The 16,647-nt window shown below is 44.6% G+C and overlaps 1 protein-coding gene across 6 annotated transcripts in view; it reads left to right on the top strand.

Annotated features, from left to right (window-relative positions):
* Nucleotides 1–16,647, top strand: part of LCTL (lactase like) — a 51,385-nt gene that overhangs the window by 17,953 nt on the left and 16,785 nt on the right. For all 6 annotated transcript variants that reach the window (XM_068275027.1, XM_068275021.1, XM_068275022.1 and 3 more), the window contains 6 exons: nt 4,279–4,333; nt 5,784–5,945; nt 10,259–10,533; nt 12,155–12,281; nt 13,786–13,985; nt 16,578–16,641. In XM_068275027.1, the coding sequence (XP_068131128.1) occupies nt 4,279–4,333; nt 5,784–5,945; nt 10,259–10,533; nt 12,155–12,281; nt 13,786–13,985; nt 16,578–16,641 (883 nt within the window). The remainder of the gene's footprint in view (nt 1–4,278; nt 4,334–5,783; nt 5,946–10,258; nt 10,534–12,154; nt 12,282–13,785; nt 13,986–16,577; nt 16,642–16,647) is intronic.

The following is a 16,647-nucleotide window of genomic DNA, read 5'->3' as shown; positions in this document are numbered from 1 at the left end:
TCTTTATTTACGCCACTGAAAGTAGCGGTACCCAGTGAGGGGTGAAAGTAGCGGTACCCAATAAGGGGTTAAAATAGCTGTACCTAGTAAGGGGTTAAAGGGATACTGTAGGGGGTCGGGGGAAAATGAGTTGAACTTACCCGGGGCTTCTAATGGTTCTCCGCAGACATCCTGTGCCTGCGCAGCCACTCACTCCGGCCCCGCCTCCGGTTCACTTCTGGAATTTCAGACTTTAAAGTCTGAAAACCACTGCGCCTGCTAGGGCTGCACGATTTTCCGGTTTTAAACCGAAACCGCGGTTCCTGTAAAGACGATCTGGGGATCGTCAGTATCCGGCAGTTTTCGGTTTTTAGTAACACGCAAATTATTTTGTTCACTGAAGTGCAGTAGTACTAATGTGCGGCGTACGGGACTCTTACGAGCCGGCAGCGGGGGGGCGGATCCAGTCCACAGAAGCAGTGCATATTCATGATCGGTAATGAGCCGGGGGGCGAGTCCAGTCCAGAGCGGCACAGGGCTTCTCCAATCGCTGGAAAGCAATGGAATGACGGAGGCGGTAGGCGGAGCTGTACGCTCTGTACAGCTCCGCCTACCGCTGCCGTCATACCATCGCTATCCAGTGATTGGTGAAGCTGTGTGTGCCGCTCCGGACTGGATTCGCCCCCCCGCCGCCCGGCTCATTACCGATCATGAATATGCACTGCTTCTGTGGACTGGATCCGCCCCCTGCTTCCGGCTCGTAAGAGTCCCGTACGCCGCACATTAGTACTACTGCACTTCAGTGAACAAAATAATTTGCGTGATACTCACCTGGGGCTTACCTCAGCCCCCTGCAGCTGATCTGTGCCCACAACGAGTCGCTCTGATGCTCCGAGTCCTGACGGCGAAACCGGAAGTGGCCGCCGGCGGGACTCAGAGCATCAGAGCGACTCGTCGTGGGCACAGATCAGCTGCAGGGGGCTGAGGTAAGCCCCAGGTGAGTTTATTTTGTTCACTTAAGGTTCACTTTCAGCCGAGGGGTCATCATAGAGGGCTTCAGGCTTTATAAATGTGCATTGCCTGAAATGCGCGGCAAATTTTTCTGACAGAGCCCGCCATAGCTAGGCTCCTGACCCCGCCCCCCGCTAAAGCTTGGTTTGAAAAAAAAAATCGTGAATAAATCGAAATCTCAATTTCTACGAGAAAAATCGCAATTTCGATTTTAACCCAAAATCGTGCAGCCCTAGCGCCTGCGTTGCTGTGTCCTCGCTCTCGCTGATTTCACCAGGAGCGCACGGTGCAGGCACAGACCATACTGGGCTTGTGCTATACACTCCTGGTGACATCAGCAGGAGCGAGGACACTGCAACGCAGGCGCAGTGGTTTTCCGACTTTAAAGTCTGAAATTCCAGAAGTGAACCGGAGGCGGGGCCGGAGCATCGGTGAGTGGCTGCGCGGGCACAGGATGTCTGGGGGGTACCATTAGAAGCCCTGGGTAACTTTAACTCATTTTCCCCCGACCCCCCTACAGTATCCCTTTAAAGCAGCAGTACACTAACCAGTAAGGGGTGAAAGTAGCGGTACCCAGTAAGGGGTGAAAGTAGCGGTACCCAGTAAGGGGTTAAAGTAGCAGTACCCAGTAAGGGGTTAAAGTAGTGGTTCCCAGTAAGGGGTTAAAGTAGCAGTACCCAGGCACTTTTACTACCAATCAACTACAACATTTATGAAAGTATTGCTGGATGCTCAGCTTGCATGCTGGCAGATGGGAATGAAGCTAATTGGAATCATGTGCTCCAAATTAGTGTCAAATCTGGAGAAAATTTGGACTTTAAATTTCCACAAGGACAAAGACATGGAGATTTTTCCAGCATTTTTTTAAATGATTCTAGCTTTCAACCCTTTATAAACACAGCACATGCTAAGCTAAGCACAGACTTGAGAGAATTGTTGAACGTTCAGTCTGTGCAGTGATCTCTATACATGTCTGCTGGATGTCTGCTTTGTAGCATGAACTGCTTTATGGAGAGAGGAGGAGGAAGTGACATCCTGCCGTGAGAGAATAAAATAGCATTTGGCAGATGTGCAGGCAGTGAGGATGGGGAACCTTCTGCAGACATGATACCAGGGATGGATTTACATTTCAGGAGTGTCTTCTTACAGTATAAGCACAGAAGACCTGATCTCTTAAGTTGAATACTTACTTGACAGCCCAGGAAGATGGATCCCAGTGATGTCCCTCAACAACGAGTGTTCCCCAATCGGCCTTTCTGTGGGTGGGTACATACCACAGCACGCGACATGTATGGAAAGTCAAGCAAAGTTTAATGGCCCTGTCTACTATGCAGTACTTTGCATGGAGTAGTCCGGGATTTTAAAGATCCGCCAAGACGAACAACCGTCTTGGCAGATCTTTAAAATGCAATGCATGTTGTTTGCGTAATCACGCCTGTACCCACGTCACAAGATTGTGAAAACGATAGCTTGTCGCTCAAAAAAAAAATCATCAATCATCGGAAAAATCGTGTAGTAGCCTCGGCCTTTAAATTTTGCCCCTCAACAGATGCCTAACCCTTTGTCAAACCCCTTTATTCTGATAAACACATAAAAAAAAAGTATATAAATAAAGTGTGATGAAGAAGCTAACCATGCAGTACAATGCAAGGGTCACTACATCTGCAGCCAAAGGAGCAAGTCATTGCGCACAATAGTGTTATAAAAATGATCACCAACCATCTTCAGGCCAGAACAGGGCCACTTTAAGCAGCACGGGGGCCCTGGGGCAAAGGTAACCTGGGAGCCCTCTACCCTAAGGCAAAGTCAGACCCCCCCCCCCCCCCCCCCTGTTAACTCCCTTGCTGTCAGCCCAGTGGTCCATTTCTCCCCTCCAGTAACATTTTAAATTCCCAGTAGCCTCTTTTCATAGCTAGTGTAGTGTCCCCAGTATAGGTATAGTAGTGCCCCCAGTACAGGTATAGTATTGTCCGCAATGCAGGTATAGTATTGCCCCCAGTATAGGCTTAGTATTTCCCCCAGTATAGGTATAGTATTTCCCCCAGTATAGGTACAGTAGTGCCCCCAGTATAGGTATAGTATTGCCCCAGTTAGGTATAATATTGCCCACAGTATAGGTATAGTATTTCCCCCTGTATAGGTATAGCTTTGCCCCCTATATAGATATAGTATTGTGCCCCCCCACCTGCGAAAGCGAAGGTTTAATTAGTGGGTTAGTGATAGAGCCTGACTCACCAGCAATTCAGAGTCAGGCAGGCAGCCAGAGATCCAATGGATTCCGTGCTTCCACTCAGCCAGCATCAGCGGCTCTCCTCTCCTCCTCGCAGGCATGGACGCACTGTCCATGCCTGTGTCACATGGGGGCAGCACCGCATTACCATGGAGACCAGGACGCCACAGGGTATTTATGGTCTCGGCTCCCTGACTCCTCGCATGCTTGCCACCGCCGGCACCCAGCGCAGCGTAGGCAGACCACACAGGGGGCGGCAAGACATTGGCTGAAAATGGGTGCCCTCAAGGACTCTGGGGGCAGTTGCCCCCTTTGCCTTACTGGTAGCGCCGGCCCTGGGCCAGAAGCAGTTTCAGACCTATACAGTGCTTTAGGAAACTATCACTTAACCATGATAAAAAAAAATTCTAGATGTCATGTGAATATTTTTGAAAAGAAGGAAATTGCCAAAACAGCACATCCTGCGTCATAAATGATAGGCACTTTTTAGATGTGGAATCTCTTGCAACTTAATAAAGGAATATTGACAACATCCAATCCAGCATTGATTCTTTAGTATATAGATTCCTCAGTGTGACCCATTGCAGGCTGGACACCTCCTTAGCTGACATGTAATTAGGCAGATGCTACCAAAACACTGTAGAACATTACTGTGGCTCAGTGTCTAATGGCCATGCCTGTAGGGTCAAACACCAGTCTTCTCAGCAGCAATGTACTGATGCAGGGGATAATCTGACACTTGTAGGAAAAATCTAAGTAGTGGATGTTTTTATCATCCACCATAATCTTTTTTGGGGGGGGAATAATAGTCAGCTGCCCATCCCCCTGGCAAAAAAATAAAAAAATTATATATATATTTACCGGTATACCAGTATATTTGTCAGTAGCATTGTGTTTGGCCAATCAGTGTTGTGTCTATGGACACTTTTGCTTTGTGCATGTCTCTCACCAACTCTTATCCGCACTGAGCTCATGGTAAATGCACCTGAATAACAGAAAGTCTTTACATAGCTGCCAAAATAATAATACATTTGACAAGCTTTTTCCATATATTGCAGGCACATGCCAGAACATGGCACAGCTACAACAAGCATTGGCGCAGCAAACAGAAAGGTATGACTCTTGAATAGCTTCCTCAGAAAGCATATTTCTGTGCTAACATCAGAACACCAGTGTATGCTGTCTTTCATTTTTCTGGCTTTCTCTTATCCAGGGGTCAAGTACTGGTCATCAAACACTAAAGCAGGCCCAACACTCATCGATTTCTCCTGTCGCTTTACTGGTTGACTATAGTTTGCAGGGGCAGTTCTCCCATGAAGCAGTGTGAAAAACACGTGCTTCAGGGCGGCAACAATTACAGCGCACCAAGCCAGCATGTGTACTATGTACACACACAGCATGCATTAATTATGTAAATATATTTGTGTTCCTGATACAGAGGTAGGGGCGTAGCAATCACCCCTGTGACCCCTGCCACAGAGGCTTTGGAGGCCCCTCCTCCTTCCAGTCCCTAACTCCAAGTGCAGCCAATTAGCAAGAAAACCTCCCCGTTCTCTCACAAAAAAACCATCCCTGCCTCCTCTCCCTGACATGCAGGCTAGTAGCAGGAGCATTTGTAATTTTTTGCTGCTTCTAGATGCAGGGACGGATCTAGGGGAAGGGCAAGCGGGTATCTTGCCCCGGGTGCAGTTTGTTGAATTCTTGAAAAGGCGGCAAAATGAATGGCAGTTTAGGCGCCAAAACCTGACCTTTAGGCGCCAAAACCTGACCTTGCCCCAGGCGCAACTTGGTCTTGATCCGTCCCTGTCTAGATGCTGCTTCACAGCAGAACTCTCTGCTGCCATTCGCTGGCTCCAAATCATGTGAACCTTAATGGGGTTCGGGGACCAAGGTGGCCCCATGCTATCATTTTTGCAGTGGGGCCCTATTAAGTCTAGTTACGCCTCTGTACAGAAGATATTTGAAACCTAGTGCCAACTTTTTAAACCTTTTTTTTTACATTTCCTGTGTTTGTTTTTGTTATGCAATGCAGTTTATGATAAAGACTCTGAATTTTAAATCATTTATAGTGCATACTACTGTGTAAGTAGGGAGTCTGTATTTTTGTGAATAGTATCTTCTTTTACCCTGGCATAGCAGACATCTAGTAAAGCAAAAACGAAATGAGTTGTGTAGCACTGATACACGATACAGCAAGACCCCCTGTATCCAGCACCAGTGGAGATCGCAGCGAGCGGCTGAAAAAGCACAACCCTTTCCCCCATCCCCGTGCAGCATAAAATACTTACCTACCCCTCTACCCATCCTGTAGTTCTTAGCGGCTTCCCGGCGTACATGGACACCAGAAAGCTACAGGGAGGGTAGAAGACACTCCACAGAGGCTCGGTAAGTATTTATTGCCCTGCACCCCCCCCCCCCCCAAAAAAATGCCCAAAGCACAAAGACATGTAGACAAATACACATGAAATTAGGGGATATTATACATTCCTGGAAACCAACTTACAGTATATACAATTACTGTACATTATCTGTGGTTAAGCTGTGTTTTTGCATCTGTGCTCAGGGATGGTGGGAATCTCTCTGACCACTGAGTGGGGCGATCCGGTGGACATCTCCAGCCAGAAGGATATTGAAGCCGCAGAGAGATTTGTCCAGTTTAACTTCGGATGGTTTGCTAATCCTGTTTACAATGGAGACTATCCACAAATCATGAAAGAATACATAGGCAAGTGACCGCTTTCTCACACAAGGCAGGAAAATTAAAAAACTTGCAGAGTATTGTATTTGACAGTTATATTTAATGGACATGTATAGCGGTTATATATATTTTTATAGTCAATGCTCAACATTGAAAAAACAAAACAAAACAATAAAATACAGGCAATAAAAATAAATGTACAACTTACAAATCTAAATTTAATGTATACCACCTCCAAGCAGATGGATTTTTGTTTTTGTGCTTAAAGAGAACCAGAGACAAAGCACCCTCGTGTATTTTAACATATATATCAATGCGAACATGACAGTAAGCACTTACTCTGCTATTTCTTTCATTCTGCACTGCTCATTCTGCCTGTTATCAGCTCTGATAAGAATCCCCGACTGAGCATTCAGTCTAGCTTTGCCCCGGAATGATTATAGCTGAGTCAGTCTTCTGTGATGTCTTTCAAGCCCAAGCCTGCCCCCCTTCTGGCTCTGATTTCCTACTACAAGTATACATAGCAGGAAAGTAGAGCAACAAGGGGGCAGGCTTGGGCTTGAAAAAACATCAAAGAAGACTGACTCAGCTATAATCATTCTGGGGCAAAGCTAGACTGAATGCTCAGTCAGAGATTTTATCAGAGCTGATAACAAGTAGACTGAGCAGTGAATGATGAAACAAAGAGCAGAGTTGGTGTTTACTGTCATGTTCCCATTAATATATATGGTAAAATACATGAGGGTGCTTCGTTTCTTGTTCTCTTTAACATGTCAGGTTTAGTGAATAAAAGGCAAGTCATCATGTTATTACAACACTGCGGTTAAAACACTTTTTTTTGCTTTTGTGTGCTGCTTTTCCTCAGGTGGTCATTCCATTGCAGTTTGTGCTTTGTAATCATGTGCCTTCGTAAGGTAGTTGTCCCTACGCGGGTCTTGGTCTTTCCACGGCTTAATTTTCGGTGGCAGAGAGTACAGATGGCATTGCTCTCATCTGAGGCAGACGCACAAAAAAATGTCCACACCACTGAGCCCTGGGGTGATGACACTTTGGTGGTGGCGGCTGACTGAGTGTTAAGTGGGGTGCCAGAATCAGAGCAGGAGGAGGAAGATATGTCACGCTTCCGTGCGAAAGCTGAGAAAGATGAGGTGTTCTGTGTTAAATAGTCAACTACGTCCTGACAATATTGGGGGTTGATGGCACGTGCCTTCTTCTGAACACTGTACTTTGGTCGAGGGCCATACGAAATAATGACAGAGCAACCTCGAACAGACCTGCCAGGTGGCCTGCCTCTGCCTTTTGTTTTGTCCATATTGGGGGGGATGAAGTGAAAGGTATGCACTGACTTGACTAATACAATGTGCAGTCACACAGGTGCAGTTAACAGGTATGCACGGAGTGGTATATCACACTGCATGCACTCACGTAGGTGGGTGGTTGCACTGAACACAACAGGTAGGTATATGCAGTAATGGGTATTTTAATGTGCACCTGTCACACAAAGACAGGTAGTGGACAGGCGCAGTGACACTGCGTGCGCTCAACTCACGTAGGTAGGTGGGTGCACTGTGAACAACAGGTAGGTAGGTAGGTAGGTAGGTAGGTATAAGCAGTAATGGGTATTACAATGTGCACCTGTCACACACAGACAGGTAGCGGAGGCACAGTGACACTGCATGCGCTCATATCACGTAGGTAGGTGGGTGCACTGTGAACAACAGGTAGGTAGGTAGGTATATGCAGTAATGGGTATTACAATGTGCACCTGTCACACATAGACAGCTAGCGGACAGGCACAGTGACACTGCGTGCGCTCACGTAGGTGGGTGCACAGTGAACAACAGGTAGGTATATGCAGTGATGGGTAATGTGCACCTGTCACACACACAGGTAGTCACTGTATGTGCTGGGCCTAGCAGTGGCACACACAGTATGAATTATCAAGGCTGTCTATGCAACACAAGTGTCAGTGGGACACACAGAAAAAAAAAAGATCACAAGAACAAGATTAGCTCTCAAAAGAGCTGTTGTGGGGTGCTATTTTAGCAATAAGAATCAGCATGGAGCAAGCTAAGAAGCCTACAAGAGCCTAACTAATCTTTCCCTATGAGAGAGTCTGCAGCAGCTGAACCTTCTCTATTTACTGCAGGCACACGAGTAAGTAAAATGGCCAGCCTTTTATAAGGGGGAAGTGGCTCCAGGAGGGAGTGTAGCCTGATTGGCTACAATGTGCCTGCTGACTGTGATGTAGAGGGTCAAAGTTGACCATAATGGCACACTATGGGGGCGAACCGAACTTCCGGTAAAGTTTGCGGTTCTCCGCAATCGCAAACCCCCGGAAGTTCACCTGGAACCGTTGGCCGGCGAACCGTTAGGGCCATCTGAAAAAGTACTATCAAAATTATCTTGAGTATTTTCTTGCATGTTAGTGGTTTAACTACTTGACCACTGAGGGTTTTTTCCCCTTGTGGACCAGAGCAATTTTCACCTGTCAGCGCTCCTTCTTTTCTTCCGCCAATAACTTAATTACTACTAATCACAGCGAAATGATCTATATCTTGTTTTTCTCGCCACCAATTAGGCTTTCTTTAGGAGGTACAGTATGCTAAGAACTATTTTATCCTAAACGCATTTTAACATGAATAATAAGGAAAAAAAATGAAAACATTTCTCACTTTTTGGCCATTATAGTGTTAAAATAAAACGTTCTGCTGAGGATAAAAGTCATACATTTTATTTTCCCATTTGTCCCGATTATTGCAACGTTTAAAAAATTTCCCTAGTATAATGTATGGCGCCAATATTTTTTTGGAAATAAAGGTGCATTTTTTCAGTTTTGCATCCATCACTAATTACAAGCCTATAAATTAAAAATTAATAGTAATATACCGCCTTAACATTAATATTAAAAAAGTTCAGTCCCTAAGGTAACTACTCATATATTTTTTTTATGTAATTTTTTTTTTCTATACAAAAAAAAAAAGTTTGGGTACTATGGGAAAGTGTGGGAGGGAAATAGTTAATGATAAAAGTCAGTGTGGGGATTTTTATTAAATAAATGTGAATTTTGGTGTAATTTACTATTTGGCCACAAGATGTCCTCAGTCATCATTTCCGATTCACGTACATAAGCACGTGAATCGAAGTAATGCGTGGCACTTAACAACAGGAAGATACAATGAATGCAAGCGTCTAATAGGCACCGGCATTTATTGAATCGGGGACTTCATTCATCTCCCCACTAACCGGCGATAACGGCGGCTCATGTGCGTGCGTGCGGCGGCTGCATGCCGCTGCAGACTTATATTCACAGCCCTGGTGCACCCGGCAACCTTTTCCAGGCCGTGAATATACTGCACGGCGTGCAACAAGTAGTTAAAAGGCATTTTATGACAAGGGTCCATATGCAATTCACTTTTTTTCCTGAGTTTTCTTATTGGATATAGTTTTTCAACTTTTTTTTTTTTTAAACTTTTCATTACTCTGCACTTGCAAAAGTACCAAACGTAGGGGAAAATGTACTTTGAAAATTATTTTGAGTATTTTCTTGCTTGCCGGTGGCTTAAGAGGCATTTTATTGACAAGGTGTGAAAATATCACTCAGGAGAAAACCCAGGAGATAAAGTTAATTGTATATGGGCCTGAATGTACAGTAAACAAAGAGTGCAACATTCCAAAAAGAGCAGTGGTAGTTATCGCATATTAATACATTGAAGTCCAATGATCAGTATGAAGAGGTAAGATAGACCTGACATTTTAGCAGAATAATCATTTGGTAATATACCAAGAGAAAAGCAATATTAACACCCTAAAAAACATCCCTACAACATAACTCAAGTTAAGAATAGAATCTAAGTGACATCAGAAAAATTGGCACTAACCCTTAAACCCATTCTATATAAGAAATACATAGGCTATATTTTCGTATATGTGGACTTCTGCTATTCTGACCAAATCTTGTTTAATCTGTGATGAACACCTCTGGATTTACATATTGCCTTGTGGCATAGGGGAATATTATTCACTAGTCTGACCCAGTCTTCCACTGTAGGAATCAAGGATTGGATCCACAATTTAGCATATCATTAATTTAAGGTTCAAGGAAGGATACAAGAAGGAGGACCTTAGTGGATTTACTAGTAATAGCATCAGAGTGCATAAGAATGCTTAGTAAACATAGCTTTGGGTCGACCAACAACCAGATGCATTTTTAATTTTAACCCAACACTAATATTATTGTTGTCTTCTCTATTGTTGTAGTATAAAAAGTAATATGCAGATGTCTGTGTATTCCTTTGTCCATTGAGCTCAGTAATATATGGCTTGTGTTCTTCTTCAAGGCCAGAAGAGTGCTCAGCAAGGCCTGGGAATGTCCAGACTCCCAGCCTTCAGCTCTCAGGAGAAAGGTTTCATTAAAGGTACAAGTGATTTTCTTGGGATTGGCCACTTCACCACAAGATACATCACAAGCAGGAACTTCCCGTCATCGCAGGGCCCCAGCTACTTCACTGACCGAGATCTGATAGAGTTGGTGGACCCCAAATGGCCTGAACCAGAGTCAAAATGGCTGTATTCTGTTCCCTGGGGTTTTCGGAGGCTGCTTAATTTTGTGAAGGTAATTCATGAGTAAAAGGATTAGTTCATTAATCTGTTAAATAAAAAAAATATATAGTACTAAATCCTACTCATGGAAAATAGTTCAGATTATACTATTACAAATTCCCAAGGTTTGCATTCAATGTAGAAAGACTGAGATGAAATGAGTGTCTTGTGGCCACAGGAGCATGACTGAGGCGCATGTGCTGCTGGGCTGTGCATATGCGACAAAGCACGACTGGGCCAGAGTGCTGGGCCATCCAATGTAAAAGAAAGACATGGCACACCACTGGCTGCAAATAATGCATGCACCTGATGAAGGACCTGCGAGTCTGTAACATGTAGTGTTTCTGTTCCACAATATAAACATTATTTGTAGCCAGTGGTGTTCCGCCTCTTTTTACAGTGGTTTGCCCAGGACGGTTTGAGCAATCCTGTTGAGTCTTGGAATCGGTCCTATTCCCAGGTTCTGTACCTGAGATGCTGATTCCATAGAAATCCATTTAGACATTACTGGGCCATCCAGCAGGGGACATGAGCAGCATGGAGAGACAGTGAGGGATGGAGTGGCCTCAAAAGGGGCTGGAGGAGGCCCCAGGTGAGTCTAAAACCTTAAGCTTATTTCTTTACAGAAAAGTAAGACCGTACACCTCTATGGTTAAGGTGCCCATGCATTAATTGATTTTTCTGACAGATCTGATCACTGTGATCAAATCAGCCAGAGATCAATGATCAAACATGGCCACCAATCAAATATCAATCAATTTGTGTCCAAAATCAATTAAAAAAATTTCGCACCAGACGGAAAGATCGTGCTCAAAGGGGACGGGGTGATGATACATCGAAGGCAGGCTGATGCCCCCCCCCCCCCCTTCCCCGGCCTCCTCCCATCTAAAAGTGATCCCCCATTGGACCTGCAGAGCACATGCAGCAAAGCGCACTCGCCTGTCTGCTGACAAGCTCCCCTTTGTCTTCATCCTCGCTGGCTATCTGTTCTCCATGACCTGCGTGCATGTTTTGTGACTTAGTACATGCTGCTAGGTCACTTAGAACAGGCGCCCCAGCGAGAATGAAGTTGGAGAGGACACATGAGAGAGCATGGGGATGGACAGGTGAGTTCATTCTGCTATGAGCGCTTTGCAGGGGTCCCGAGTAAGCAATATTAGATGGGGGGAGACCCAGGGGCCTATCAGCCAACCTTGCTGCTGCAATTCAATATATTTTTTTATAGATTTCAAGCCTAATTCTAATAAAAATCTTTTTGTATTCCATGGCAGGAATGACCTGTATTGTGCAACTGTTATCAGAAAAGAGCAGGGGTGTGAAAATGCAAATATCTTCCTGCATGGTAAGGCTAGATTTCTCCTTCATTTACATCGTCACACTTCTAGCTCCTTCAGTGATCAAAAATGTGAGCTGGCAGCATAAGTCTCTTGTTTCAGGCTTTCAGATAAAATTGGCAGGAAACAAAGGAGGAAGTGATCTGTAACTCTGTCGGTGCTGGATTACAAACTCTGCATTGTGTTATCAATGTACAGTACTGTCTTTTGGAAGATTTTAGTTTTTGGCCAGAGTTCCTCCTTAAGTGTCGTACAGCCAGAAGGGCATGCTTTCTGTTGTAATGTATATATTTCTGTTAGACCCAGTATGGAAACCCAATGCTGTTGGTGACAGAAAATGGCATATCAGAGAAGATGCAGTGTGCTGAGCTGTGTGATGAATGGAGGATACAATACCTCAAATGCTACATCAATGAGATGTTAAAAGGTGAGTTATGCTTGCTGGGATTGTTCAGAAACTCATTTATTAACACCACTTGTCTGTTAAATGTACCATTGGCCATTCTGTCATTACAAAGAGAATCATGTGTTAAGATTTTTCTGCATTACTGGTCAAAGTAAAGCAAAATAAGCAGAAAATGAACTGAACATATAATTGTACCAGGTCTAAATCCAATAACACAAGGCCAATACATAGCAAACCAAATGACACTGATTTTTTACATCTTGTAGTGGCACTCCACAAGAAACCCAACACAGGTATGACTTATACAGTAGCATTAACTGTCATAGTGTCATCAGCAACATGCTGAACAACAGAACTCCTAGTTTGGGCTACCATGGGGTTTATGCACTAACCGCTAGTAATATTGCTATGTGGATGCAGGGCATGGCAATCAAGGCTGGATTTTTACTTTTAACACACCTAGATCTCCTCTAAGGCATCTTTTTTTTCCAGACTAAATAAGCCCACTTTATCTAACATTTCCTGGTAAGTGAGACCTTCCATCCCTTTAATTAGTGTTGTTGGTCATCTCTGCACCTGCTATAAAACTGCAATGTCCCTCCTGTAATGCGATGCCCAGGACTGAATTCCATATTCCAGATGTGGCATTACTAGAGAGTTAAACAGGAACAATATTATGCTAACATCCCAAAATGTTATTTGCTGGGCATTGAATACGATTATTTAACTTGTTGGCAACGAGTACTCCTAAGTCCCTTTCGATGTTTGATGTCCCCATCTGTATCCCATTTATTTTGTATGGTGCTAGACCATTGGTACGACCAAAATGCATGACTTTACAAATTTACTTTGAATTTAATCTGGCATTTATGTGCCCATATAGCCATCCTATCCAGATCCTTGTGCAATATATCATTATCTTCCTAAGATTTGAAAATTCTGCGCAATTTTGTATCATCGCCCATTTTGAATATGATTTATTGACCACAACTTTTTGCTTTCTGCCAATTAGGCAGTTCCCATGCACAGAGATCTTTCCCCAGTCCTTGCATCCTCAATGTTTGCACCAGACTTTATATTTTTACCACCACATTTTCCAATTTTGGTTACATTTACATGAATATTTAACTTCCTTCTTACTCTTTACACTGTCTACACCCCCTCTTCATCTGCTATAATGCTACGATAGTGCCCTTGCAGCATATACTGTGTGTGTGTGTAAGATAAGGGGGGGGGCATGGCAGACAGCATATTGCATTCTTGAAGGTGTTGTTCAAGTTTATATACTTGCGTCTTTGTAGACAATTAAATGTGTACAAATATGTCATAAAGCATGCAAGCTAAAAATGGCTCATTTTAACAATATGTGTAAGTGGACATATTCATAGAGAGTATTACTAATTGAATGTACATGTGTCAAGAGGTACCGTGGGGTAGTTGGTAAACACCAGTTTTTGTACATTTTGAGAAACACTGCTTTAGGATACTTTTCAAGTAACTGATGAAGTCGACTCTCCTGTGGCAGCTATAAAGGACGGGGTTCACATTCAGGGATACACGGCCTGGTCGCTGATGGATAAATTTGAGTGGGATGAAGGCTTCTCAGAAAGATTTGGACTCTACTATGTTGAATTCAGAAACAAACATAAACCCCGTTACCCCAAAGCATCTGTGCAGTTCTACAAAAAGATTATCAGAGCCAACGGGTTCCCTAATGTACGAGAGGTAAGAGAAAATACCAAAATGTGAAAAGTGTGCAGTATTGCTTTTTTTCTTATATACCGTAGTAGGGATGGTCATGAGATGTGAATAATTCCAAGTTAATGCAGGATTATGCAAATTCTGTATGCAAGTCTATGCAGCTTGAAAATAGACTCATCAAGTTCTACCTTTGCAGAATTTGATTGGTCCATTTTCAAGCCGCATAACTTTGCATAATCCTGCATCAACTTGGAATTATTTGCATTTCACTGACCATCCCCATTGTACATAAATTTAAAGTTCATGTTATGAATTAAAGGGAAATTCCACTTTAATTCTTGCAATACATGGAACCAAACTGAAAGCATTAAGTTTTTATTAAAGTGAAATTTCCACTTAATGCACACCATTAATGTATAAAGAGAAACAAGAAACCTTGATTTTTACGGTGCTACAATATTATTTGAGCAGAAAAGCGCAGAAATGAAATTATTTGATTTTATCTGTAAAATTCTATTAATCTGTACAACAACATAATACTACTACCTGCCAAATCACATCCTCCAGAGGCAGGTCCAATCCTTCATCCTCTGCTGCAGCCGCACCTCCATCCTGGTTCAGTGTTGTCATGTGACATGCAGGAGTCCAGGACTGAGGGGAAGGAGAATGGGTGACTGCAGTACAGGACAGTTTGGACACAGAACGGGAGTGTGAGGAATAGCGGGGCCGCCACTGCCGCGCAGGGCAGCATGGCGGCGGCCTCCGCTTCCCAGCCAGCGGCTTCCGACTCATATACGGAGCCGCCGGCACAGAGCGGGGCAGTCACCGCAGCGCCTGTCAGTATGGCGGCAGGCCCCGCAATCCAGCCGGCGGGCTTCCGTACGCGAGCGTGCGCTGACCGGGGACCTGGCCTCTCGGATGTGCAGAGGCAGAGGGTCATGCGCACGCGTGCGAGGCGGCAGGACATTTATTGTCTTAGAAGATGGGTCAGCTGATCTGGTGATCAGCTGACCTCAGCCAGCCAATCACTTGCAGACTTCAGTTCCAGCCCCCTGGGCGGGCTGGTGGAACAGGGCTTTTGCATTTAAGCCCACAGTTGTCAATTGCTCACTGTCTGCTGTCGTGAATACACTTGTGTTAGCGCTCAGACCTTAGCTCAGTTTCCCAGGTGTTGTCACCAAGGACGTCACACCTCAGATTAGGATTGTATTGTGTATATTTACCTGTGTTTTGTCCTTGGCTTGCCCTGACTTCTCTTACTCTTATCGTTCTTGTACTTCTGCCTATCTGATTCAAGTTGCCGACCCTGCCTGTTAAACGACTCTGAATCAGTATTCTGTTTCTGTACTGTGCCGCCTTCTCTGTTGTCGAACCTTTGCTCGCCTGACCTTTCTCCCTGCAATGGAACGTCTCCCACTGTAGGGCTATCTCTGAGGCTTGCCTCTCCGAGACGCCTGCCCTAGCAGACTATTACTGCCTGAGGCCGAGATTCCTCTCTTTGCCTGGCCTGAGGATCTCACACACGGGGTTCCCATTCAGAGGTAACCACACCTCTGAGGAATCGCCGTTTGGTGGATATTTCCACGCTCTGGTACTATCATTACTGTTGTTATCATTTATCTACTGTCTTAGGTGTCCAGAGGTTAGTCGCACTTGTATTATTGGTGATTCTGCAGATCATCAATAATCGGGTGACATCTGTATTATTGGCGATACTGCAGATCACCAATAATCAGATTCTCTCTGCGTGCTGACACCAATCATTACACGGAGGAGGTAAGATACTCACTGCCCCACTGAACCATCCTGCATGGGGCTGAGGAGGGAGTCGATAGCTACCAGAGCAGTACAGGAAAAGGGACCATGTGGGTGGAAAGGAAAAAGTTGTCCCGCTCCTCCCCACTACAGCTGTAGGGGCTGTTCCCCCAAAGCAGGAAATTTGGGTGCTGCCATAGACTGCAAATTTTGATTGCCGGCAATAGCGGGAGCACAAATTATGTTAGGAAGTCTATCATTTGGGTGATGTCAAAAGTAGTGTAGTAGCGTTAGGTATGGGTTCAAAGTAGGGGCTATATTAGGAATTAGCTAGGGGTAGAATTAGTGTAGTTAATCGCCTCAGAGGTGGGACAAAGTCCCCCAGCACCCAAGGCTGAGACACCAAAGTGCGCCCCTCCATCCCTCCCACCCCAGCCATCACACACTGATTGCAATTAGACTAAGTGCCCCCCCCCCCCCCCCCCGAGCCCCCAACACCTTAATCTCTAGTTATCTGGCTTGCAGTTACTGCCATGTATCCTCTTTTCTTATTTCTCTCTGCTTTAAACACAATAGGGGAATGATAGCTGAGTGAGTTGTGCATTCCTACACTGCGCTCTGAGGCTGGAGCCTTTCTCGCCTCTGCCTCGGCCCGGCCTGAATAACCTATATAGAATATTGGCAGTACTGCCAATAATCTGCTAGCGGCTTTACCTGGGGCGTATTTCCTACTTCCTTCCTGTGGAAGCACCACAGTGAGTAGACTCATAAACATAAACATCAGAAAGAAAGGAGAAAGAGGATCAATAAGCAAGTGTCTCTGACCAAACTCATGCACCAATTCCAATTTCATTTTATCAGGTGGAAAACTGGCACCGTATATCAACAGAGACCTGCTCTACAACCAACCAACTCCTGGCTGCAGGTAAAC

This window comes from Hyperolius riggenbachi, chromosome 3 (genome assembly GCF_040937935.1).
Source record: "Hyperolius riggenbachi isolate aHypRig1 chromosome 3, aHypRig1.pri, whole genome shotgun sequence".
Classification (NCBI taxonomy): domain Eukaryota; kingdom Metazoa; phylum Chordata; class Amphibia; order Anura; family Hyperoliidae; genus Hyperolius; species Hyperolius riggenbachi.
This window is presented reverse-complemented; position numbering and strand designations above follow the sequence as displayed.